General features: G+C 53.6%; 2 protein-coding genes across 3 annotated transcripts in view; one reads left to right on the top strand and one right to left on the bottom strand.

The window, feature by feature from the left end:
• DGKD (diacylglycerol kinase delta) overlaps positions 1 to 27,161 on the bottom strand; it is a 681,592-nt gene that overhangs the window by 576,506 nt on the left and 77,925 nt on the right. The gene's annotated exons all lie outside the window — the stretch shown is intronic.
• Positions 1 to 27,161, top strand: part of LOC126932571 (ephexin-1) — a 334,934-nt gene that overhangs the window by 302,663 nt on the left and 5,110 nt on the right. For both annotated transcript variants that reach the window (XM_050751567.1, XM_050751566.1), the window contains 6 exons: positions 14,452 to 14,612; positions 16,320 to 16,472; positions 17,873 to 18,002; positions 21,909 to 21,983; positions 25,185 to 25,274; positions 26,625 to 26,788. In XM_050751567.1, the coding sequence (XP_050607524.1) occupies positions 14,452 to 14,612; positions 16,320 to 16,472; positions 17,873 to 18,002; positions 21,909 to 21,983; positions 25,185 to 25,274; positions 26,625 to 26,788 (773 nt within the window). The remainder of the gene's footprint in view (positions 1 to 14,451; positions 14,613 to 16,319; positions 16,473 to 17,872; positions 18,003 to 21,908; positions 21,984 to 25,184; positions 25,275 to 26,624; positions 26,789 to 27,161) is intronic.

The raw sequence follows: 27,161 nt of genomic DNA on the forward strand, positions 1-27,161 counted from the left end.
CCTCCCCCCTCACCATACAGCAGGAGGTGAGTGGCAGGTGAGCAACCAAAGCTTCATCTGTATTTACGGCTATATTTCTCATAGGAGCGTGAACCCTACTGTGAACTGCACATGCGAGGGATCTAGGTTGTGCGCTCCTTATGAGACTCTAATTGCACCTTATGAAAATCTAATACCTGATGATCTGAGGTGGAACAGTTTCATCCAGCCCCCTCCAACCCCTGGTCTGTGGAAGAATTGTCTTTCACAAAACCAGTCCCTGATGTTCAAAAAATTGGGGACCATTGGTCTAGCAGCATCCTTGGCCACTACTCACTAGATGCAACCCTCCCCCAAATCGTGACAAGCAAAATTGTCTCTAAACTTAGCTGAATGTCCCCTGGAGACCAAAATTGCTCCTGGTTGGGAATCACTGCCCTAGAGAAATAATAACTTACGTTCACAGAAAAACGTGTACATGAATGCATGCTTATAATCACCGAAGACTGGAAACGAGCCAAAGGTCCTTCAACAGATAGAGAGAAAATAAACCAGTACATCCATATGGTGGTGTGTACCATGCAATAAAAAGGATGAAACTACTCATATGCGACAACATCGACGTTTCTCAAAGGCATCTTGTTGAGCGAAAGAAACGAGAAAGGTTCCACACGGTGTGGTTCCATTTCTATGACATTCTGAAAGAGACCACACTAGTGGCAGAAAACAGATCTCGTTGGCAAAGAGTGGGTGCCAGGAGTGAAGGATGCGGGAAGTGTGGCAAGATGGGATGGTTGCCCAGGGGTTAGGTGTTGGGGGAACGTGGGGAGATGGGATGGTTGCCCAAGGGTTAGGTGTGGGGGGAGCATGGGGAGACGGGATGGCTGAGTGGGTTGTGGGGAGTGTTGGAACTGTTGAGCATCCTGATTATATTGTGGGTTACACAAACCTGCAGATATGTTAGAATTCATAGAACTGTACACCCCCCAAAAGTCCACTTTTTACTGCATGATAATTTTATCATGCAGTAAAACATCAAAAAGATTGAATATGTTCCATTTTATTGTATATGACCTAACAAAATAAGTATTACCCCCTCCAAAAAAAATTAAAATGCAGATCTATCTCGCCGTGAGTTAAGGTAAAAAAAAAAAAATACATAAAACATAAGCAAATCAAATCTGGAGATAGATTAAATGAATAATATACATTAAGCAAGGATGAATTAATGCAAAGATAGGTTAATAGTTAGATATTTGGGGCCAAAATTTCATACTGATAGGTCAGAGGAGAAAAATGCATGGATCTTCAAAGAGGATGAAAAAGAAAGGAGTACACTATTATCATCTAGATAAAACTCAGAGGGATACTGTTTTGAGATTTATAAGGAAAATTTCAAATTTATAGCTAAAATCATACGTAATAAAAAACTGTTGGTGGCAATAAAGGCAAGACGCAGTGCCTACTAACACGATTCAGTGTTGCCCTGGAAGCTCTGTCCAAGGTAATAAGATGAGGAAAGGAGTAGGAGAGAAAGCCAGAAAGAAGGAATGTCTTTATCTACCATTATCTACCAGTTATGGTTTCCTACTTAAAAAACCCGAGGGAATCAAATAAAAGTACCGGACCTAGTAAGGCAGTTCCAGGAGGTGCTGGTTGTAAGATAAACATGCAAAAATTAGTTGTTTTCATATACATCAGCAAAACCCAGATTTCAGTCGATTAAAAAGCTCTGTCAATAAGAAAAACATGAGTACCCCAAAGAAAACTGGGCAAAGCAATTCACATTTTAAAAGTACAAATGGGTCAGATGAGAATATATCCTGGCAATGAAAAAAAAAAAAAAACCCAAGAACAAAAGCAAAAAAAGTACAAATGGTGCAGAGTATGGTGGCTCATGCTTATAATCCCAGCACTTTGGGAGGCTGAGGTAGGAGGAGTGGTTTTAGCCCAGGGGTTCGAGACCAGCCTGGGCAACATCGCAAGACCCTATCTCCACAAAAATAAATAAATAAATAAAATTTTAATACAAATGGCCAATGAGTACATGAAAAAAGAAAGAAAAATCAAACTCACTAACAGTCATAGAAATATAAACTTAAGCAGTATTGAGGTACCATCTTCTGCTTCTCAAAATGACAAGAGACTTAAATATATATATTTAAAACCTAGTGTTGAGGGACTCTAAAGGAGCACTTTCAGACACAGCCAATAAGAAGAGTATATTTGTATCAAAACTCCAGTAATAGTATATTTGCTTACTTTCTAGTGCTTCTATTTCTAGAAATTTATCTTGCAAAATAATCAGACATGTGTATAAATATTTATTAGCATATTCATCACAGCAAAAAGTTACGGGAAGAATAAGGAGAAGAAACCTATATGCCCAATGGCAGGGGGATTGTTTAGTAAGATGATATACAGTTGTTTAAAGATGCAAACATTGTATTTATTTTATTTTTTATTTTTATTTTTTGTGGCTGAGTCTCACTCTGTTGTCCAGACTGGAGTGCAGTGGTACGATCTCGGCTCACTGAAGCCTCCGCCTCCCGGGTTCGAGCGATTCTCTTGCCTCAGCCTTGTGAGTAGCTGGAATTATAAGCACTCACCACAACACCTGGCTAATTTTTTGTATTTTTGGTAGAGATGGAATTTCACCATGTTGGCCAGGCTGGTGTCGAACTCTTGACCTCAGGTGATCTCCTGTCTCGGCCCCCCAAAGTGCTGAGATTACAGGCATGAGCCACCGTGCCCGGCCCAAAGAGGCAAACGTTTAAAAACGTGTTTTTAAAAAATGAATAACGTGAATGTTCAAGATATACAAAGTTTTTTAAAAAGCAAAATAGAACATTTCATCTATAGTGAGAAAGCGTAGAAAATAAAGATTTTTTTACTTCCTTTTTTGCATGTTTGCAAATTCCAGTTAATCAAATGTAGATTTTTAAAAATAAATGAGGATGACCGAACTGATGCGCAATCCAGTCACATTTCGTAGTGAATAATGTGAGCACGTGGGCTTCAGCATGTCACTCTGATTTTTTATCATCTGACTTTTTATGTTAAAGACCTTTCATGTGCTTCTCTTTTGTTAATATCTGATAATGGACACAAAACCGGGATCTTCAGATTGCATGTTCCAAATCAGTGACTTCTGTATCAGATCTTTTTTTTCAGTCTATTTATCAAAGCAAGACAGGCAACTTGGACTGCCAGCACAATCTATTGTCAGGAACTCTCCTCTTTTTCTTTAGCTACAAAAGCAGCAGGTCGCGCTGAATTACTGTTCACACAAGGAAAACACCCTACAATGATGGCCTTTTGGTAGGCTTAATCAGTCACGGGGGAGCCAGAATTTCAGAACAAAATACTATAGTATGTTTCCCTCCTTTTAAAGTAAAGATTATCTAGTTGAAATGGGAAAGAGTTCTCGTGTAGGACTTTTTCAGTTTATTAATAGTTTGTTGTTGTTGTTTGTTTTTTTATTTAGAAACAAGGTCTCACTCTGTGGCCCAGGCGGGAGTGCAGTGGTGTGATCACAGCTCACTGAAGCCTTGAACTCCTGGGTTCAAGTGATCCTCCTGCCTCAGCCTTTCAAGTAACTGGGACTACAGGTGTGCACCACCACCACCCCAGGCTAACTTTTAAAATTTTTTTAAAGAGATGGGGTCTTGCTGTGTTGCCCGGGCTATTCTTGAACTCCTGGGCTCAAGCAATCTTCCTGCCTCAGCCTCCCAAAGCGCTGGGATTATAGGTGTGAGCCAGCATGCTAGGCCTCAGTTTTTGTTTTTTAATTTGTCCTGAAGCTCTTGGTCCCACCCTTTTGGGGTTGGTGTTTTAGTTACTGTTTGAGAACCCAACAGTTGGAGGAAATAATTAGGCATAGATTCAAATTAAAAGGTTGGGAAGGGGCTGGGCACGGTGGCTCACACCTGTAATCCCAGCACTTTGGGAGACCGAAGGCGGTGGGTCACCTGAGGTCAGGAGTTGGAGACCAGCCTGGCCAACATGGTGAAACCCCGTCTCTACTAAAAATACAAAAATTAGCCTGGCGTGGTGGTGCGTGCCTGTAGTCCCAGCTACTCCAGAGGCTGAGGCAGGAGAATCACTTGAACCCAGGAGGCAGAGGTTGCAGTGAGCTGAGATTGCTCCACTGCACTCCAGCCTGGGTGACACAGCCAGATTCCATCTCAAAAAAAGAAAAAGAAAGGTTCGGAAGGAGACAAGTGTAGAAAGGGTAGGGTGTCCCAAGATGGGAGGGCAGGGGGCTTTCCTGGAAAGTGGTGGGAAGTGAGGGACACAGAATTGTCCTGATGGACAATAAGAGGCAAAGAGAAGAGAGTAGGACTACAGGGGGTGGGGACCATCATCCCAGCTGACGGAATGTCAGCTGCACTCAACCCTTCCAACACTGGGAACCTGGTGTCAAGAAATGAAGGAGAAACTGGAGGTGCCCGGAGCAGCCACTCCTTTGGTGATGCGGGGTCACGTCCCCAGCCTCTGCAAGAACCTGCCACTGCAAAGGAGCTAGAGAAAGATGGACTTGCCACGGTCCCTGGTCTTGGTGGGCTGGGCATGGAGCTGGAAAAGTGAGCAGGGGTGACGTGAGGCTCTCCAGGGGAGCCGGGACACACACTCGCATGTGCACAGCCTGCCCAGGCTGGAGGTGCGGCTCGGCCCCTGCACGCCCAGACAGGACTCATGGCTAACCACACATGCAGCCTAACCACAGGGCAGCGAATTGTCTTTTGTTTCGGTAGATGCTGGGTCTTGCTGTGTTGCCCGGACTGTAGTTTTTGCAGCTGTAAGTTGCGATGCAGCTCAGTCTGCATCTGTGCAGCCTCTGACATACAGAGTTGGTTGTTTTCTAGCCTGTTTTCACAACTTAGAACTTAAACGTATTTACTTTCCCCACTCCCAAAAGAAAATTGTGCCTTTTAGACAGAAATTACTTAGGATTTTAATATGATGTTCCTCTATCCAAAAAATTAAATTGTGATTATTATTTAATTTACCAACTGTTACTGAATTATATGTTTTTCTGTTTAGATTAAACCCTCAGCAATTCAGCAGATGAGTCCTACAGTGGCAGATGGCTGGGAGTTTTTCTTGATGCTTTGAGGTGGATGTGGCCATTACCTAAAATATCAGCTAGGCATTAGAAAGCAAATACCAATACCTATTTTAACAAAGTAGCAAAGTAGGCAAGTAGCTTTTTTTTTTTAAATCATCTTTTGGTTAACAAATGTATGCACCTGATAGGAAGTTCAAAAGGTACAAAAGGACTCTCAGTGAAAGTCTCCCAGTCCTGTCCCTGGGCCACCCAGTTCCGTTGTCGGACACATATTCAGGTGTGCGTGTGTGTGTGTGTGTGTGTGTGCCCGCCCTTATGCCACACAAATGTAAACTACTATCAAAATATTCATCATAACTTTCCATCTCCATCCAAATAGAGCACCCTCATTTTGGCAGTTTTCTGGCCTCCATTGTTTAGATGTTCCATAATGTATTTAACCCATCCCCGTTGATGGAAATACTGGGTACCGAGGGTGTTCGTTGCAGCATTATTTTTACTAATGGAAGATTGAACCTCTACACAGTGGAATGCTAAGGGAATTGCTAAGTGGGATTGTTGGGTGAAAGGCTAAATGTTCTTTAAATTTTGAGAGGGTATCACCTAATTGCCTTTACACACTAGCCACATGTGAGTGTGCCTATCCCCTGCCAGTAACGTGGTTCATGACCCAGCTGTTTCATCTTTACCCAATGTGCTAGATTAAAAATTGTATCTCATTATGGTTTTTGTTTTGTTTTGTATTAAGACAGAGTCTCACTCTGTCACTTAGGCTGGAGTGCAGTGGCGCGATCTCAGCTCACTGCAACCTCCACCTCCCGGGTTCAAGCGATTCTTCCACTGCAGCCTCCCGAGTAGCTGGGATTACAGACACCCGCCACCACGCCTGGCTAATTTTTTCTATTTTCAGTAGAGACAGGGTTTTGCCATATTGGCCAAGATGGTCTCAAACTCCTGGTCTCAGGTGATCCACCCGCCTGGGCCTCCCAGAGTATTGGGATTACAGGCGTGAGCCACCGCGCCCGGCTTCGTTGTGGTTTTAACATAACATTTCTCTTGCCATGAGGCAGGCTGGACATGTTCTCAAGCATGTGTCTTTTTAAATGTATACACACTTATTTTAGTATGTAAACATTTTTGCAAATGATTTTATTAATAGGTCATCTTGAGAAAGCTTAGTAATTGGCATTTGTGATGTGTGTGAATGCTGAGGCTTGGGTTCGGGCCCCCAGCGCCAGCATCCCATGGTTACGTTGAATATGTGACTCCCCTCATCCCTTAGCAACCCGAGGGGGTAGCTGTCGCTCCTCCATCAGACAGCCGAGCCCCCACTCCCCACGCTGCTCACGGGACCTGCTCAGTCCGGCCTTGAATTCACTAAAGACTGCACTGCAGCCGGCTGGGCTCGGGCTCTGGAGTTCGACTTCATCATCATTGTTTGCAGAAGAAGGATAGCCTTTGAGGGGTTTCTTCTTAACTGGAAGCCTTTTAAAGTCACTTCTGTGCATCCAGATGCCTGCAGCGTATAAATGACTGCACCAGCAGCAGGCACCGAGGCAACTTTGTGACCTTGCTGCTGAGTCATCCTGGGGAACAGAGGATATGAATCACGGCAGGGGCAGGGCGGCTGCAGTGAGAGGACCCTGAGGGGTCGGAGCAGAGAGTGGAGAGCTTGGGAGCACCTGGCCACTCCTGGCTCTGGCTCTGTCCCCAGCTGCTAGAGGAGAGAGAGGAGTGGGCTGTGGTGGTCCCCACACCACAACTTAGTAATTGGCATTTGTGATGTGTGTGAGTGCTGAGGCTTGGGTTTGGGCCCCCAGCGCCTGCCTCCCATGGCTACGTTGAATATGCGACTCCCCTTGTGCCTTAGCAACCCTCAGCACACCCCAGCCACTGCCCTGCGGAGGACAGACTCAGGCCAGATCTTCAGCAGGCCCAGGTGGCCCTGATAGCTCCCACCAGCATACTGGAGACAGGGTGCCTGGATGGTAGGGCCTGTGCTGAGGTGCCATGGTGACATCCCCACGGCCTCTAAGGGAGCCCAGGAGGGACGCCTTAGACCCTCAGCATTCTGCCTGGCCTTCTCTTCGTCCCCTCCCTCCCTCCAGGCAAAAGCCAGTGAACTAAGTTGGGCTCTAGGCCAGCACCCTGATGCCCAGGACTGGGGGTGACCCGTGTGGGGAGGGCCTGGCACATGGGTGGATGGGAAGGGACCTCCCAGAACCCTTGCAGGGAAGGGGCTACGTTTTGTTTCATGCTTGTGAGGAAGGTGGGGGGCAGCCAGTGCGCCCGCCCTTCAGTCCACGGTCTGCCGGCCTTTGGTTCCGACCCCGGCAGATGTCACCCTGGTGGGGCAGCCGCATCACCACATCACAGGGCATCGAAGGTCGCAGCATCAGAGACAGCAGTGACTTGTTAACACAGGGGTCGGGAGAAGCCACAAAACAACCCAAATCAGGCTGGAATGCACGGCTCAGGGGTCCACGGTGAATCCTGGATCATAAGGAGACCGTGTAGGTAAAGAGCCGGGAGGAGAAATCGTGCGGCCTCGAGCTTTGCTGATGGTGGGGAACGAAGGGTTGATCTGGGTGCGGAGGTAGGAGTGGGACTCCGAGGACAGACACTGTGGGCCTGGCTGGCCAGGCAGCATGGCCCGTGCTTGACTGTGACCTGCAGGACAAGCTGAACCGCCTTCAATAACAGTGGGTTGGGGCCTGCGGGCTGCGTGAAAGCCCATCGCTCTGTGGGTGTTAGGCCTGGCCTTCCGCCCTTCTCCAGCAGAAGTAGGTAAGCTTCCTCCAGACTTTTTTTGGTGTCCGGGTTCCTCTTTTGTGACCTCCTGCTGATGGGTTGGGGGTCCCCTTTGTTTTTCAAATGTGTCACTTGAACAGGGTGGTGTAGGCGGCCCTAACTCCGGGACCTGGCTGGTCCTGAGGCCACAGGGCGTCACCACCCCAGAGCAGCCCAGTGACTTGCGCTGCCTGAGAGGGGGCCTGCCCACCTGGCCTCAGGTCCTGGTCCTGCCCCCGCAGGCGGCGTGGCTCCCGGTGCCTCTGTGGGCCGCTCTCCATCCCATGGGCGCCATGCTGGCCCAGGGTCCCCAGTCTTGGAATCCTCTGGACTCCCTGTCACTGGAGGGCCGGGGAGATGCTCCCTGAATGAGGCTAACCCCCTGTTATCTGCGACTCTCCACAGTGAGGGGCAAAGTCGTGTCAGTCAGAGAAAATCAAGATTTCCTGAGAAAAATACAACCCAGCTCTCCCTGAATGTGGCAGGTGAGCGCCACGGGGTACAGACCCGGCTTCTCCCCTTGGGCCGGCTGGCCACTAGCTCAGGCCGTGCAATTCCAGCCATCTGTGATCCATCCTCACACGGCGGTCAGAGGGGATGGACTTAAAATTGGGAGCCAGAGCCTGCAGGTCCCTGCTCAGTCCTCACAGTGGTGGTGCTGTCGCACCTGCACATGCCTAGCGCCCCTGCCTCCCACCCGCTCCCGCCTCCCCCACGGCCGTCCATCGCCCGCCCCTCGTGGCGCCCGCCCCTTCTCTGCACAGGCCTTGGTGTCCCTGGGAATGGGTTTTCCTGCCCGTCTTTGGGACTCAGCCCCAATGCCAGAGCAGCGTCCCATCCCACCCTTGGTGAAGGCCGTTCCTAGATGCTGGATCAGTCATAACCCCAGAACATCTGTCAGGGCTCTGAGACGGCCAGGCCCCAGGCTGAGCGTTTCTCATTGTGCACCCCACTTCCTGGCAACAGCCTGATGAGGCCAGGACTGTTCTTCCCGTTTGGCAAGAACATGGAAACTGAGGCTTAGCGGGATTGAGGAATCCCATCCACAGCAGAGACTCTGGCTCAGTCCCAAGGTCCATCCACAGCAGAGACTCTGGCTCAGTCCCAAGGTCCATCCATAGCAGAGACTCTGGCTCAGTCCCAAGGTCAAGGCTGTGGCCATTTGCTGTTCAGCTGCCCATGGTGGACTCCAGGCGTGCCTCAGTCCTGGCGAATTGCAGGGCCACCTGGGCTGAGCCCCCTGAAGAAAGTCCAGGCTTGATCGGAGTTTAATCTTCACGAGGAATCCAAGCCAGGAATGGGCTTAGGAAAGCCAGGAAGTGTGACAAGAATACTGGCAGATAGCAACGGAGCTGAGAGCGCCGTTCGGAGACCAAACGGAGATTCAGACAGTCGGGTCCAGGCTACCTGGGCATTCCCTGAGAAGGAGCTTCTGTAGCAGTGATACATATGTTCACACGCACCCTGATACACACACATTCACACACACACAGTCACATACTGTCATTCACACACATTCTCACACCATACACATTCACCCACTGTCATCCGCTCACGCTCTTTCACACACAGCCACACATTAACACTCACACATTCACACCCACCTTCATACACACTCATTTACACAGTCACACATAATGCATTCACACACATTTACACCCACCCTCATACGCACATTCACTCACATACTCATTCCCACATGTTCACACACTCATACACCACCCATTCACACATTAACACCCAGTCTCATACACACTCATTTACACTCAGTCACACATACACATTCACTCACATTCACACCCACCCTCATACGCACCCATTCACATTCATTCACACCCACCCTAGTACACACTCATTCACACACTGTCACATACACGCATTCACACACATTCACACCCTCATACACATTTAGTCACGTGCATGCTCATTCATTCACTCATACATCTATACACTCATACACACTACTACGTGCCCCCACACACACATTCACTTACACACTCTCACAGCCACACCCATATACACATTGACCCACATTCACTTACACACACACCCATATACACACTCACACACATGCTCTCACACACCCATATACACATTCACTCACAATCACTTATACACATGCTCTCACACACCCATATACACATTCACTCACAATCACTTATACACATGCTCTCACACACCCATATACACATTCACTCACATTCACTTACATGCTCTCACACACTCATATACACATTCACCCACAATCACACACGCTCACACAGCCACACCCATATACACATTCACTCACAGTCACTTACATGCTCTCACACACCCATATTCACATTCACTCACAATCACTTGTGCACATGCTCTCACACACCCATATACACATTCACTCACAATCACTTATACACATGCTCTCACACACCCATATACACATTCACCCACAATCACTTATACACATGCTCTCACATACTCATACACATTCACCCACAATCACACACGCTCTCACAGCCACACCCATATACTCATTCACCCACAATCTCCCACATACGCACTCTCATTCCTTCACACTCACACCCTGACTCGCATATGTGTATGCACACATACGCTCATTCCCACTCGCCCTCACAGGCTCACACTGCCTTCCACTACCCTGGGACGAACGTGCCATGGGAGGGCAGTCTTGCTGTGTTCATGGCTGAGTGCCCAGTGCCTAGACCAGTGCCTGGTGCTCAGCAGATGCTCTGAGCATTTGTGGAGTGAAGGAATGAACGAGTGAATGAATGAAGAGTGAGCAGAGCCTGGATCCCTTGTCAGCGCTCTGATGCCATGCAGAGGCTTAAATGAGAGCAACAGTAATACTGACAAGGGAAAGATAGCCATATCGACATGACAAATAATTTGACATACAAAATGAAGACAAACAGCCTGGAAGCTAAAATTCACAGGTGACATTGCCTGTAAGTGGATATGGAGGGGTGAGAGGTCCAGGAAATGAGATTCAGCCATACCGATTAGCGGGGATTCAGGCCAAGGCCCACAGCTGAAAGGCCCTACCTGCCATTGCCCCCGGCCCTGAAGATCAGGACAGAGATACTGTCGGCCAGAAGATCTGGGTGATCCAGAGCCAGGGTGTCACCCCAGGTGTCTCTAGCACGCGTCCTTCGGGGCCATATGGTTTAATGGCATGCTTTTCTATGATGTGGCACTGTGGGCATGGGGGTTTCCCCTTGGTATCGTTAGTATCAGTTTTGTGAGTTATGTTTGCTTAGAACTTGGGAGCTGTAACTGCTTGACATTTTCTTAGGAGACTTAAATTTAGCAGCAGGAAAATGAATTCATAACAGCATCTGTAGCAGAGAAGCTTCCGGGAAACTGGCTCTCCGTCATAGCCTCACTTTTGTGTTGGCAGACACTGGCCGACCCGGGGTCTGCTGCCAGTCAGCGCTGGGCTGCAGTCTGCTGCTCTGAGGCCCGCTGTGTGTGCTTGCTGTGGCTGCTTTTTAGGTAGATGAGGCAGACGTGACGTGGGGATGGCCACGGAGAGGCCACAGGCTCATTTGAGTGTCTCATCTCTGACCATTGCTGACTCAAGTCAGGTGCAGACCCTGGGGGCCGGGTGGGCCCTGGCTGCTAATGGTGGTTCGGGGTCTGCAGTTGGCCACTGGTCCTGGAATAACATCACTGTGAACGCTCTGTGGGGTGTTCCCAGCTTCCAGATTTGTCGCTTATTTTAGAGTGCTCTGTCAGGTGGGTGGGTGGGCAGAGCTTTGCAGGGAAGCAGCAGTGAGAGCTCCCGCAGGCGGGCATCAAATGCCCAGCAAACCCCTGCGCTGCCTGGGAGGTGGCAGCATCTCTGCTCCTCCAGCATCCAGCCATGTGACTTTGGGGACGCAACTTCAACTTCTCTGTGTCTGTTTCCTTTTGGTAAAACGGGAGCTTCTGTCTGTCCTTCCTGGGGGACCTGCGGGGATTAAGTGAAACGGCCTGCAAAACCCCACCACTCCAGAGCCCATGCGTTCGGGGAACAAATGCCTCTAATCCTGGAGCTCCTGCGTTCATGCCAAAGCCCTGAGCCCTGGGTCAGGCTCTGATGAGTGGGGAAACCAGAGGGCGGCCCTAAAAGGAGTGAGGCAGGGGATGGGCAGGACCCTGGGGAAGGGGCCAGACCCCACCCCACCCCCTACCCCACCCCAAACCTCACCCTGCCCCACCCCTACCCTCGCCCCTGCCCCCACCCCTATCCCCACCTTCATCCTCACCCTCACCCCCCACTCCACTCCCACCCTTATCCCTATCCTCACCTCCACTCCTACCCCACCTCACCCCTACCCTCATCCTTACCCCTAACCTCACCCTCACCCCTTACCCTCACCCCTGCACCCACCCCTATCCCCACCCTTACCTTCACCCCCACCCTTACTCCCACCTTTACCCCTACCCTCACCCTTATCCCCACTCCTACCCCCACCCTCACCTCTACCCTCATCCTCACCCCTACCCTCAACCTTACCCCCACCCCTACCCTCACCGTCACGCCCACCCTCACCCCTAACCCCACCCCTACCCTCACCCCACCCTCACCCTCACCTCCACCCTCACCCCTACCTCACCTTCACCCCTACCCTCACCCCTACCCCCCCCCTCACCCCCACCCTCACCCCCACCCTCACCCCTACCCTCACCCTCACCCCTACCCTCACCCCTACCCCCACCTTCACCCCTACCCTCACCCTCACCCCTACCTTCACCCTCACCCCCACCACCCTCACCTCTACCCTCACCCTCACCCCCACCCCTACCCCACCCCCCCCCTACCCCCTCCCTCACATCTACCACCACCCTGACCCCTACCCCCTCCCTCACCCTCACCCCTACCCTCACCCTCACCCCTACTCTCAGCCTCACCCCTATCCCCACCCTCACCTCTACCCTCACCTTCACCCTTTCCCCCTACCCCGGGCTCCTCACTGCTCTGTTTCCATCCCTCCTCTGTGGCCATAACAAATTATCAGAAACCGGGTGGCAGAGGATGACAGGAATTGATTCTCCCACGGCCTGGGCAGGCCGTGCTCCCTCCGACAGCTCTGCGGAGGATCCTTCTGGCCAACTCCAACTGCTGGTGCCTGCATCAGTCCCATCTCTGCCTGTGCCTTCTCTTTGTGTCTGTGTCACATTGTCAGATCTCCCTCGGTCTCTTTTATAAAGACACCCATCATTGGTTTGGGACCAGCCTTAACCCAGGGTGATCTCATCTTGAACTCCTTGACTCAATTATGTCTGTACAGACCCTTTTCCCAAATAAGGTTCCACTCACGGGCACTGGGGTTAGGACGTGGATGTAGCTTCTGCCGGGGCCACAGTTCAACCCCCTATGCTGTCCCTCCTGGGAAGCGACTGAGGGACCTGAACCTGCCCTAAGTCGAGGAGTATCAGAGGGTGATGGGGAAGAGGAAGGTGGGTCATTGTGTTGATTTGTAAACAAGGGAGGAAGGTGAGCCGGGATCTGCCACCTGCCCTTACAGAATGACCGGTGAGATGCAGAGCTGCTGTTAGTTCCTAGTCAGCTATTCAGAGGCTCAGTAATCAGGTAATAATAATGACATCAAATAAAGGCACCTCCAGAAAATTGATCAGGTTATGTATGGATTTCTTTCTCTCTTCCAAAATGAAAATTGCCTTATTGGTTCCATTATAAAATCAGACCATGATACATGTTCATTGTTAAATTATCAGGCGATTCAAAAGGTAGAAAGAGTAAACATCCCCCCAGATTCCACCCCTGTGATGCTCATGCTTGACACTGGCTCGTTTCCTCCTGATGTTTTTCTGGGTGTGGAAGAACAGGATTCCTCCCACCTGTGGGTGTGCACCCACTCATGGGCCGAACCGCCACACCCAGCTCCACACCCACTGCCACACCCAGCGCACAGGCGGAACCACCACACCCAGCGCATGGGCCGAGCCACCCTTGGCAGCTATTGTGTGGCTGACGTCTCTCTTTTTTTTTTTTCAGACAGAGTATCACTCTGTCACCCAGGCTGGAGTGCAGTGGCATAATCTGGGCTCACTGCAGCCTCTGCCTCCCAGGTTCAAGTGATTCTCACGCCTCAGCCTCCCAAGCAGCTGGGATTACAGGCGCGTGCCACCACACCCAGCTAAGTTTTGTATTTTTAGTAGAGACAGGGTTTTACCATGTTGGCCTGGGTGGTCTTGCACTCCTGACCTCACGTGATGTGCTCACCTCGGCCTCCTAAAGTGCTGGGATTACAAGAGTGAGTCGCCACGCCCAGTCTGACCTGTCTTGTTTTTGTCTTGTTTCATATTTTGGATCTTAGGCTGTGTGCAGGTGTCAGTGTGGTAAGTGTTCTCTCACAGGGAGTAGCCTCTGTGCCCTGTCACCTTAGGGGTAGTGTGCTCCCCAGGAAGAGCGGCCTGACTGCCATCCCCGGCCGCAGGTGTTACCAGCTGCTCCCGCAGCAGCCATCCCAGGCCCCAGCAGGAGGCGATTTTTCCCTTTCAGCGCCCTGCTGAGTGTCTCTCTGCTCCTCTCTGTCTCAGCACGAGGCTAGTGCCTTCGTGGAAGGCCAACTTCGGGCGGTAACCATGGGGTCTCCCTGCCACAGGCCATGTTTGAGCTGGTCACTTCCGAGGCGTCCTACTACAAGAGCCTGAACCTGCTCGTGTCCCACTTCATGGAGAACGAGCGGATGAGGAAGATCCTGCACCCGTCCGAGGCGCACATCCTCTTCTCCAACGTCCTGGACGTGCTGGCCGTCAGTGAGCGGTGAGGACGGGGGAGATAGTCACCTCCCTCAGGGCCCTTCTTCATCCCGGGGCACATGCTTGAGACACTGGTGACAAGTGCTTGATACTGGCTTCTCTATGTCCAGATGTTTGGAATGTTCCATAATAAAATATAAATAAATGAACACATAAATCCAAACCTCACCACCCCTCCTGGCAGGGTGGCCAGTCACGTCCCCTTGCGTCCCTTCTCATGAGCACCTGTGCCCCACACAAAGCTCTGCGCTGAGCATCCTGCTGGCCCCAGGGTGGAGTGACACTGAGTCCAGCTCTCTCAAGCATCATACCCATGGTTGGACAGGTTTAAACCAGGCAGGTCCACGGGAGTCTTGTGACAGGGACAGAAGGTGTCCGTGTAAGCTGCTCCTTACCCTAGCAGAAAGTCCCAATGGCGCATGCAGGGCCCCCAGGCCCTGTGCAGGTGCAGCCCTGGATTCCCACGTCCTCACCTCCTGAGTGCGTTTGCCATGACTGGTGGAAGTGGTCTGGGAGCTGTGCTTCCAGCAGGGACTGTGTGAAGCCTGGGCTGAGCTGCAGCGGAGGAAGAGTAGACAGACATCTGTCCACTGAATCCTGTGAAAAGGAAAGGAACCAAATTGTGTGGCCAGGGTGAAAGAGCACTTACCTTCCCCAGGGCAGGCCACGGAGTTCTGCAGCCAGAAGCCACATGGGCTCAGCTGGGACAGGGCCTGGTGATCAGATGGGAAACCGAGGTGGGGCCCGGCGCAGCCCCGCTCTGAGCAGTGGGGATCTGCTCAGCATCACATGTGGCACCCTGGGAGCTGCTCGCTGTCTGTGGCCTCCAAGTGGGTCTCTTCTCCGCATTGACACTCTCACTTCTGTTTGCAGCCCCCTCACCCCCTCATGGCAGCCTATTCTAGTGGATTTGGGAGGTGATGGCTGACTGGGGTCAGAGTGGCCTGTGAGGCCCCTGGGCTTCTGCCGCGGCACTTTTTTTTTTTTTTTTGAGACAGTTTCACTCTTGTTGCCCAGGCTGGAGTGCAATGGCGCGATTTCGACTCATGGCAATCTCCGCCTCCTGGGTTCAATTCTCCTGCCTCGATCTCCTGAGTAGCTGGCACTACAGGCGTCCACCACCACGCTCGGCTAATTTTTTGTATTTTTAGTAGAGACAGGGTTTCACCATGTTGGCCAGGCTGGTCTCAAACTCCTGACCTCAGATGATCCACCAGCCTTGGCCTCTGAAAGTGTTGGGATTACAGGCGTGAGCCACCGCGCCTGGCCCTGCCACGACACTTCTGTCTTATGTACTTATTTGTATTTTACTGTGGAAAATTCCAAGCATGCAGAGAGAGGTAGACGTCCATGTGCGCTGGACACCAGCATCAGCAGTGGTCAGCCCAGGGGCCAGTCCCCACCCCCCAGGGGACCCTTCTGAAGCAGATTCCCGTGGTCATCTATTTTATCTTCAAACACATCAGCACACACCTGAAAGGTAAGGGCTCTCGGTGCTCCCAGCGCTATCAGCCCTGTGAAAACACAGTAATTCTTCAAGATGACCAAATACACCACCAGTGCTCAGTGGCCCTGCCGACGGATCTTGTCGGCCTGTACACTCACCACGCGCACTGGTATGTCTCAGTCAGGCTCTCACGCTGCCCTTGGTGAGACAATCCCCCACCCTCCCCCCTGGGCACCCTCCACCCCAAGCCGCTGCCTCTCGCAGGTTCCTCCTGGAGCTGGAGCACCGGATGGAGGAGAACATTGTCATCTCCGACGTGTGCGACATCGTGTACCGTTACGCGGCCGACCACTTCTCCGTCTACATCACCTATGTCAGCAATCAGACCTACCAGGAGCGGGCCTACAAGCAGCTGCTGTGAGTGTGCCCGGCGAGGGGCTGGGGCAGGGGCGGCGCCCAGCACAGCCATACCAGTGCTGGCCCAGGCTCCTTACACGGTGGTGCTTCATGGTCCTTCACCTCTGTGTTCCCAAGGTCCACATAGGCCACCCGAGTTGGCCAGGCTGGTGACAGTATCCCAACCCAGCACGTTCCAGGGTGTTTTGGTGTCACTAGAGAAACATTAGCCCAGCCAGTCCCCAAGAGAATCAGCGTAGCATCCACTGGACCTGGATCCAACGGCCGAGCAGAGCACTGTGCAGTTAGAAAAGACAGCGTGAGGTCAAGTGAGGTCACGTGGACAATTCAGAACCCTGGACATCAGAGACTGGGTTTGAACTAGCGACAGGGGCAGGGACGGGGTGGGAAGGAGCCTTGGTGGGGCTCTTGAGCAGCGCCGGGGCATTGATTGCTAAGCTGCCCGTTTTGAAAACTTTCTCTGAGGTTTAGTTGACAAGGTAATTTTCCAGCCAGCGTGCCTCTTCTGAATTCTCTGCACTGAGGTTCGCGCTTCAGTGACTGGGGTTAGCTGGGGAGGCCATCCCGGCTCCGCACAGAAGCACCGAGGGATTTTTCCAGTCGCAGCGTCTGCACATTGCACCTCACTGGCTTTTCCACCAAGACATGGAGTTCATGGTGCCCGTTTCGAGCCTGAGTCTTTGGGCATTTGGATATTTTAACAGTTGGTGAAGGAAAATTGGAACTGGAGGGAATAAGGATGCAATTTTTGGGGGATAAACATTGAGAAGGCAAGCACATGGCAGATTAGGAAGCACTCACAGCTCCCAAGAGCCCATGCTGTGGCCCCCGCCAGGCCTCGTGAGCACAGAGGCTGAGTGACAGGCAGAGCGCCCGACCCTGCCGTCCCGCTGTCCCTGCCCTCCCACTGTCCCTGCCGTCCCGCTGTCCCTGCCATTCCTGCTGACATGCATGGGGCTGAGCTCACCTCCAGCTCTCCCAGCCCTCATCCGCGCTGCAGCCCGGCCCACCGCCAAGCCCCCCTGTCAGAAATAGTGCAGGCTGTCCTGTCGATGTCTATAGCCTGCTGCCCATTCCTGTCACTATGTGGGTTTACCTTGCCACGGTTTCCTGCTGGGTGAAATCATTTAATTGTGCGTCTTGGCCACACGAGGAATCCTTGTCCTCCCACAGACAGCATATTGTGCCAAGTCTTCAAGGCCAGGCATGTGAAACCACTATTGTTATTTGACTTGTATGTGAACAGTCTATTTTCCTTTTGAAAAAAAACACAAAGAAATCAACATGTTTTCTGAGCCCGTGGGTCGTGTGGATCCTGAGAGGCTGTGAACGGGGAGGAGGAGTCTCCAGTTCATGCCTCCTGCAGCTCAGAGACCTACTCCACGTGTCTGTGTCCCCAGCCAGGAGAAGGCGGCTTTTCGGGAGCTGATCTCGCAGCTAGAGCTCGACCCCAAGTGCAAGGGGCTGCCCTTCTCCTCCTTCCTCATCCTGCCTTTCCAGAGGATCACACGCCTCAAGCTGTTGGTCCAGGTACAGCCTCCTCCACCTGACCCACAGACGGGGTTTCCCAGGCTTTCCTGTGGTCATTCCGGGGCCCTGTTCTGGGTCATTGGCTTTCTAGGAGGTCTATTGGTTCAACAGATACTATCTAAGCTCCTCCCATGCGTGCCAAGCACGTTCCTGGGCAGTGAGGGCACCACCTCTGCTCCCAGGGAGCCCCATCGCAGGGGGGACAGACTGATCCATGCACAGCCAGGAAGTGGGCATGGCTGTGGGGACAGCCAAATGGGCCCACATGACAGGGGTGGCTGGCTGGCCACTGCCAGTTGCAGGGGTGGGGGCGGATCAGGAAAGACACGTGACGTGTAAGCTGAGACCTGGCTGACAGGGAGGAGCTGGTGGGGGCAGGTAGAGGAAAGAACATTCCACGCAGAGGGAACCGCTTGTGCAAAGGCCCCGAGACTGCAAGGTTCATGGCCAGAAAGGCCAGCAGCAAGCTCGGGAGCATGACGGGGATGGGAGTGGGTGTGGAGATGGGGACAGAGGCAGGTCCAGGGAAGACATGGGGTCCTGTCCTCAGTGTGACGGGAGTCACCTGATCGGACCCACTTTTAGGAGCTGGCCCTGGCTGCTCCAGAGGGTGACGGAAACAGGGAAGGGGTTACACTGGCCTGTGGGGCTGGGCCGGGGAGTGGGGGCCCGGCAGGGATGTCAGGGAATTGAAATCAGTGACTGGATGAGAGAAGGACCGAGAGTGACTCTTCAGTTTTTACCTTGAGCAGTTTGGGGGTGTGCGGCCATTGCTGAGATGGGGAAGTCTTGGGGCATGGAGGACTCGGGATTCAGGGCAGGATGACCTGAGTTTGAGGTGACTTTGGACAGTTCAGTGTCAGAGGTCAGAGTTAAAGGGAGAAGTCGGGCAGGACCCGTTGGCATCAAGGTGGTAATTAACGGAAGAGACCGCCAAGGAAGGAGAGAAAGGGGCCTGAGACCAAACTCAGGGACGTAGCCAGGCCTGGGAAGGAACAGCGATGAGGGAGGAGGAAACCCACAGAGCTGGAGGCGTGGGAGACTGCGGGGCATGGGGCTTCCAGAAAAGGGAGGCTCCAGCCAGACCCAGAGGCAGGCCCAAGACCCCCTCCACCTGACAGGCCCAGAGGCAGGACCGAGACCCCCTCCGCCTGACAGGCCCAGAGGCAGGACCGAGACCCCGTCCGCCTGACAGGCCCAGAGGCAGGACCGAGACCCCGTCCGCCTGACAGGCCCAGAGGCAGGACCGAGACCCCCTCCGCCTGACAGGCCCAGAGGCAGGACCGAGACCCCCTCCGCCTGACAGGCCCAGAGGCAGGACCGAGACCCCCTCCGCCTGACAGGCCCAGTGAGACAGGACCGAGACCCCCTCCACCTGACAGGCCCAGTGAGACAGGACCGAGACCCCCTCCACCTGACAGGCCCAGAGGCAGGACGGAGACCTCCTCCGCCTGACAGGCTTAGTGAGGCAGGACGGAGACCCCCTCTGCCTGACAGGCCCAGTGAGACAAGATGGAGACCCCCTCCGCCTGACAGGCCCAGTGAGGCAGGACAGAGACCCCCTCCGCCTCACAGGCCCAGAGGCAGGACCGAGACCCCCCCCGCCTGACAGGCCCAGAGGCAGGACCGAGACCCCCTCCGCCTGACAGGCCCAGAGGCAGGACCGAGACCCCCTCCGCCTGACAGGCCCAGAGGCAGGACCGAGACCCCCTCCGCCTGACAGGCCCAGAGGCAGGACCGAGACCCCCTCCGCCTGACAGGCCCGGAGGCAGGACCGAGACCCCCCGTCCGCCTGACAGGCCCGGAGGCAGGACCGAGACCCCGTCCGCCTGACAGGCCCGGAGGCAGGACCGAGACCCCCTCCGCCTGACAGGCCCGGAGGCAGGACCGAGACCCCCTCCGCCTGACAGGCCCGGAGGCAGGACCGAGACCCCCTCCGCCTGACAGGCCCGGAGGCAGGACCGAGACCCCCTCCGCCTGACAGGCCCGAGGCAGGACCGAGACCCCCTCCGCCTGACAGTGGAGGCAGGACCGAGACCCCCTCCGCCTGACAGGCCCGGAGGCAGGACCGAGACCCCCTCCGCCTGACAGGCCCAGTGAGACAAGATGGAGACCCCCTCCGCCTGACAGGCCCAGTGAGGCAGGACAGAGACCCCCTCCGCCTCACAGGTGCCGGGGCCCTGTCTACTGATGCCCTGGGCAGAGGGAGCCATTGGCAGCTGGGCTCGTGAAGTGGACGGTGTAGAGTGCAGCTGTGGTCCTGAGGGGCATGAGCTGAGGGGGACCTTAGAGCCACAGGTAGCAGAGGTCAGAGGTCAGACAGGTGAGCGGCCAAAGACCTAGAGGCAGCTACTCCAAAAGAGCAGAATTAGAGAGGAGGCCCGTCCCAGGAGGAAAGGGCTTGGGAGCATGAGGCCAAGGAAGCAGGTGTCAGGAGAAGCTAACAGAGATACCAACGTGAGTCACAGCCGGGGCGGCGACCCCAAACCAGAAGACACCTGTGATGAACGCAATTCCATGGGAATTTTTTTTTTAACTTAGAAAAAGTGAAACAGAAGACAGTAACATTTCCTAATTATGCAGTGAAAAATATTTTAGGACACTTTATAGGGAAAGTGCATATGGATATATTAAAACCTTAGCTTCTGTAAGATGAAAACCAACAATAAGATTAAAAGCAATGGGAATGCAGTGATTAGGAAATGGTGGAATGGGGACAGCTGGGGTGGGCGCTCAGGGAAGGGCTCAGAGAAAGGGGTGGTGGGTCAGGGACCATTCCAGAGAGAACAGCAAGTCTCCGCATCAGGCAGCATGCTGGGGACATACTGAGAGGAGGCTGGCGTGGGAGAGCACGCACCAGGCTAAGGAACCCATACTGTCCTCCATGTGAGGCCACCCATGCCACCTGGTCAGATGCAGCTTTTATGCCTGTGAGAAAAGATGCGCCTGGACTGTGCTGTTTAGCCAGGATTTGGAAGTAGGGGGACAGTTAATGACAGGCGAGGTGACCACATACAGGGCGGAAGAAACAGGAAGGCTGCTGTGGGTCTCGAAGGTCTCTGGCTTGGCTGCCAGGCAGAGGCGGGCAAGTGACCACAGGAGAGGCTTGGGCTGCTGTCAGGGGAGGCGTCTGTGCTGCCGTGGCACCCGGCAGCCGGGAGGACAGGTGGTTGGTGCTCAGATGCACCCAGCCTGCCTACAGGACAAAAGCCAGTTGGAAAACATGGGCATGGTGGTGATTGCTAGGAAGAAACCATGTAGAGTTTATAGAGCAATGCCAAAATCATAATTTACAGGTGAAAGCAGTGTGGGCATAATTTTTCGTTAATTGAAGAAAACTGAACAATTGGAGAAAAGACTCTTTCATACACTTTCATGGATAAGACCAAAGTTAACAAAGTTTCGGGGCCCAATGACAATCCCAGGGAGGAGAGGGAAGCCCTTGGTCTCCCTACCCCTGTCCCGTAAGCATTTAGCTCCCCTTGGGGACAGAGCTGACCCTGACTGAGTGCGTGACAGTCCTCACTGCTGGATGCTGGATGCGGGCTCTCTTGCCCTCCATTTGTCAGATGGAGACTGTGTGCATGTGTGTGTGTGCATGCATGTGTGCAGGTATGCATGTATGTAGGTGCATGTATGTATGTATGTGCACGTGTGCTTGTATGCATGTTTGTACACGTGTGCTTGTGTGTGCACTGTGTGTTTGCAGGTGTGCATGCATCGTGTGCACGTGTGCGCAAGTATGTATGCACGTATGTGTGCACGCAGGTCTGCATGCATGTGTGTGTGTGCGTGCTGCAGCATGGGGCTGGACTGGTGCAGTAGGGAGGCAGTTACGGTCAAGATGAGAAATGGGAGGAAAGATCAGAAAAGATTAAAGTTAACGCAGCCTTTCCCTGTGCGTAGAACATCCTGAAGAGGGTAGAAGAGAGGTCTGAGCGGGAGTGCACTGCCTTGGATGCCCACAAGGAGCTGGAAATGGTGAGTTTCGCCGCCTCTTGTGCTGTATCCCAATGCACTGCTTTCCTCATCCAGGAGCACCTTTCCGGCCCTGCTCCCCACGTGTCCATGTGTCTTTTTAGAAAATGCAAATTTGGCCGGGCGCGGTGGCTCAAGCCTGTAATCCCAGCACTTTGGGAGGCCGAGACGGGCGGATCACGAGGTCAGGAGATCGAGACCATCCTGGCTAACACAGTGAAACCCCGTCTCTACTAAAAATACAAAAACTTAGCCGGGCGAGGTGCAGGCGCCTGTAGTCCCAGCTACTCGGGAGGCTGAGGCAGGAGAATGGCGTGAACCCGGGAGGCGGAGCTTGCAGTGAGCTGAGATCCGGCCACTGCACTCCAGCCTGGGTGACAGAGCGAGACTCCATCTCAAAAAAAAAAAAAAAAAAGTAAATGCAAATTTATTTTAAAATTCACTTTTACAATCCAGAAGAGTCACTGGGACTTAAAAAATATACACCAGGTGTGGCTTGTGTAGAGCCTTCTTCACCCTGCTTCCTGGCTCCAGCCTTACATACCCTGTCTGTTACTGTACCGCAGCACGGCCCTCAGGACACTCTACACCGGTGTGGAGCTCTGCGATCATGCACAGGCCCTGACTCCTCTCATCAGCCGCCTGGTATTGTTCTATGCAGGCATCTGGGGTGCACACAGACCCCAGGCTTGCCTTTGCCTGTTTCTCCATGTCAGAAGCAGTCTCTCCTCCCTCCTGTGAGGCTCACCAAGGCTGGTTCCCACTCTCCCTGTGCCCTGACGGAGCCCTTTACTCTGAACCCATCCCCCCACGCCACTCTCCCGTTCCCTGGAGCTCAGTCGCGCCTGTGCATCTCTGTGAGGAGATTCACCGGCGCTGCCCAAGAGTGCAAGGACCATCTCCTGACTCTCAGAGAGAGACGGCTCCTCCTGGAGCTTTGGAGCAGAGCAGGGGTTGTGCAGGAAGGGCCAGCGAGTACGTTTCAGTCCTCAGGAGCTCTTACCATGCGCTCTGCCGCGTTTGGCTCCTGGCATCAGCTGGAGCTGAGAGCCAGCTTTTGGCAGCTGTGCTAGGGCACCTCCATTGAGCCAGTGATGCCGTCATGGTGGAGAGCAAGGTGGGGGACATCCATATTCCACTTCTTTGTCACCCCATGGCAGAAGCTTAGCAAAAAGAGTATCACCCTCAGTGGGCATCTGATGGTCATTCTCAGCCACACTGAGACATGAGGACTTCCTACCCTAATGCAGTTGGTTCCCACCTCGGGCCTCTCCTCCTGTCCCTTTCCCAGACCATTTGGCCACCAAAATTCCTCTGGTAGTGACACGCTGTGCCTAGTGGGGAAAGGCTGGTACCTCAAGCAGGGTAGCCAGGGGACATCCGTGACTTTTCTGAGAGCCAGGTTGCCCAGGCTAGCATGGCGCGATCTCGGCTCACTGCAAGCTCCGCCTCCCGGGTCCCATGCCCACCTCTGAGTAGCAGAGCTTCCCCGCGCCCGGCTTTTTTTGTATTTTTAGTAAACGGTTCTTTTCTACTTTCATCTTCATTTTTTTCCTTTCATCTTCATTTTCCTTATAATGAAAGGTATTCTCTGTTTCTAACAGGCTTGTTTTTTAAAAATAAAGGTTTGTTTTTTCTCTGATTTATAAAAGTAATTTTACTCAATACCAGGAAACTCAGAAAATGCTTGTAAGTAAAAAGAAAACAATAAACTTCAGTACCACTTCGCCCTCCCTGCCAACAGGCTGCAGCTCGCCCTGAACAGACACCTGTGCACAGCACACTCGCAGGGCGCGGACATGCCGCAGCTCGCCCCGAAACAGACATACACATGACACACGCCCAGCACATACACGCCCATACATATCACACACGGTACACACTGCACACACACATACACGGCCCCTATAGATCACACAGTACACACTGCACACACACACAGCACACACATGCATGACACGTACATATCACACAGTACACACTGCACACACACATACACGGCCCCTATAGATCACACAGTACACACTGCACATACACACAGTACACACAGCACACACATGCCCATACATATCACACACAGTACATACTGCACACACACATACACGGCCCCTATATATCACACAGTACACACTGCACATACACACAGCACATGCTTATCACACACAGTACATGCAGCACACACGTGCATGGCACGTACATATCACACACAGTACACAGTGCACATGCATACAGCACACACACGCACACACTGCAAATATGCACAGCACACACACATAATACTGCACACACTGCATATACACAGCACACATGCACACACATGGCACACACATATCACACACAGTACACACTGCACATGCATACACAGCACACATACACATATGACACTGCACGTATGCTCAGCACACACTGTATATACACAGCACATGCATGCACCACGGCACGCATGGCACACAGCACACACACACCACTGTATTCTTTACAAAAAGGGCTTGTGGTTTAGAAACAGCTGTGCCCTGCATTCGAGTGGAGCATGTGGAGTCCCCGCATTCATGCGGAGTCCCTGCCTCTGTCCTGGATTTCTGTCCTTGCATATATGCGTAGATCATAATCATTTTAATCAAATCTGTTGCTGATTCTTGAGGCTGACAATCGTGTTTCTCATTCTAGACAACACAGCAGGGAGCCCCTTACGCACACTTCTCAGGGCATGGTGCTCATTTATGTGCCTGACTGAGAGCCTGCGGCGAGCCTGGCCCTGTGCCAGACCCCATGCGTCAGTGCGGAATTTTCTTTCTTCAGTACGAGTCCTCAGGAGTCCCAGAAAGTGTGGAATTGTTAGGCCCCTTGGTGCCTGGGTTGCCTCCCAGGAGGGTGTGGGGAGAACAGCCCGGAGCCCTGCCGGGCCGTCCAGCCTGCGGAGGAGGAGGGCTGCCTCACGCGTGTCTTTTCTGGAGTTTGCTTCCTAGCGAGGACAAGGCACCAACTTTCTCCACCGAAACTAACAGGTTTTCCCACTTGCCATTGTGCCACAAGGTGCTAGAAAGAGGAGCTCCAGCCCGATTGAGACTGGCCGGCCAGCCTCAGCTGTGGGCACAGTGCCTGGTCACAGTGGTCACTGAGCCCTCTCTGTGGCCTGACGGAGCGGGAGGAAGGGGCTGGGACAGCTGGCTCTGGTGGCCTGATGGGCCCTCCTTCTTGTCCCAGGTGGTGAAGGCATGCAATGAGGGCGTGAGGAAGATGAGCCGCACGGAGCAGATGATCTGCATTCAGAAGAAGATGGAGTTCAAGATCAAGGTGAACTGGAGCAATTGGTGTCAGCCTGTACCTATGCACGGGCCCCTGGCCCCGCCCTGCCCCAGAGGCACAGATCACCACGCCTGGCTGGCCTTCCTTAGGTCCTTGGTCACTGGCCACACTTAGGGTCCCCTCTGCCCCCTCCCCAGCTGAAGCCACCCAACCTGCCACCAGGCATGAAACACCACCACGGTGGCCCAGACCTGTCTCCTGAGAGACGGGAGTGCAGGGCTAGTGTGCAGCCTAGAGCCACGCGGGGTGTGGATCCTGCTCTCACCTGCCAGCCGCGTGGCCTGGAGCAGTCAGTTTACGTGGAGGACGTGGTGGGGGCTACTCCAGGGATCCTCAAACCAGGAGGATTTGGAAGTGACCAGCCTCCCCCAAACTTCACAGGAAACTTCAGGCACTTGTGAGTCCCTAAGGTCCCCTGGGGCCTGACTTTCTGGGAACTCGGCCACAGCAGCACACTGTGCCCGCAGCGGGTCCCTGAGACCAGGCTTGGTTTGGGAGCTGAGCCCCACTCGAGGAGGCAGAGGCGGTCTTCTGGGCATCCCATGGAGCTCGGCTGACCGCTGGGTGCCAGGCGCCTGCCCCTGAGTTGTATCACCTGCCAAGCGGCCGTTCAGCTGCAGGCCTGGCCTCCTTGCCCCGTGGGTCCCATTCTTTCCTCTCCACTGTGAACTCAGCCCCTTCTCTGATTCTGCATCCCACAGGCAGAGCTTGGTGGGGGCAATGATGACACACACTAGCTGCCACATTCACAGGCACACGGTATCCACACAGCAGTGCACACATGTAAACAGCAGTGTACATGCACACACATGCACATACACTTAAAGCTCACATGGGGGTACACAGAACACAGTCCACACACATAGACACAAGCCCACATGTACAGCACACACACACGCACAGCACACCCATGCCCGCAGGGGTACCTTCTCTCACACACACGCACACACACGCACACATACACAGCACACGCGCGCACACACGCACAGCACACCCATGCCCGCAGGGGTACCTTCTCTCACACACACGCACACACACGCACAGCACACTCATGCCCGCAGGGTGCACCTTCTCTCACACACACACACACAGCACACTCATGCCCGCAGGGTGCACCTTCTCTCACACACACACACACACACACACACACACACACGCACACACACAGTCCTGCCATTTCTCTGCATCCGTCCAGAACTCAGCCATTCTGCCCACTTGTGCCTCATGTGTCGGGGCCCTGGGCAGGTGTCAGGGAATGTGACAGATGCAGCACTGGGGGCGTGTCCTGGGGAGGGACACTGTGGGCACAGCCCGCCTGACACCCTTTCCCCGCTGCAGTCGGTACCCATCATCTCCCACTCCCGCTGGCTGCTAAAGCAGGGTGAGCTGCAGCAGATGTCAGGCCCCAAGACCTCCCGGACCCTGCGAACCAAGAAGCTCTTCCACGAAATTTACCTCTTCCTGTTCAACGACCTGCTGGTGATCTGCCGGCAGATTCCAGGGTGAGTTGGGGCCCGGGGCGCCAGGCGCTCTGGCGGGCGGGGAGTGTGCTGGGCACTGGGTTTGACTGGGGCCGGGGTGCTGGGGGCTCTGGCGGGCGGAGGAGTGTGCTGGGCACTGGGTTTGATTGGGGCTGGGGTGCCAGGCGCTCTGGCGGGCGGGGAGTGTGCTGGGCACTGGGTTTGACTGGGGCCGGGGTGCCAGGCGCTCTGGCGGGCGGAGGAGTGTGCTGGGCACTGGGTTTGACTGGGGCCGGGGTGCCAGGCGCTCTGGCGGGCGGAGGAGTGTGCTGGGCACTGGGTTTGATTGGGGCCCAGGGCACCAGGCACTCTGGCGGGCGGAGGAGTGTGCTGGGCACTGGGTTTGATTGGGGCC

Source organism: Macaca thibetana, chromosome 12 (genome assembly GCF_024542745.1).
Source record: "Macaca thibetana thibetana isolate TM-01 chromosome 12, ASM2454274v1, whole genome shotgun sequence".
NCBI classification, from domain to species: domain Eukaryota; kingdom Metazoa; phylum Chordata; class Mammalia; order Primates; family Cercopithecidae; genus Macaca; species Macaca thibetana.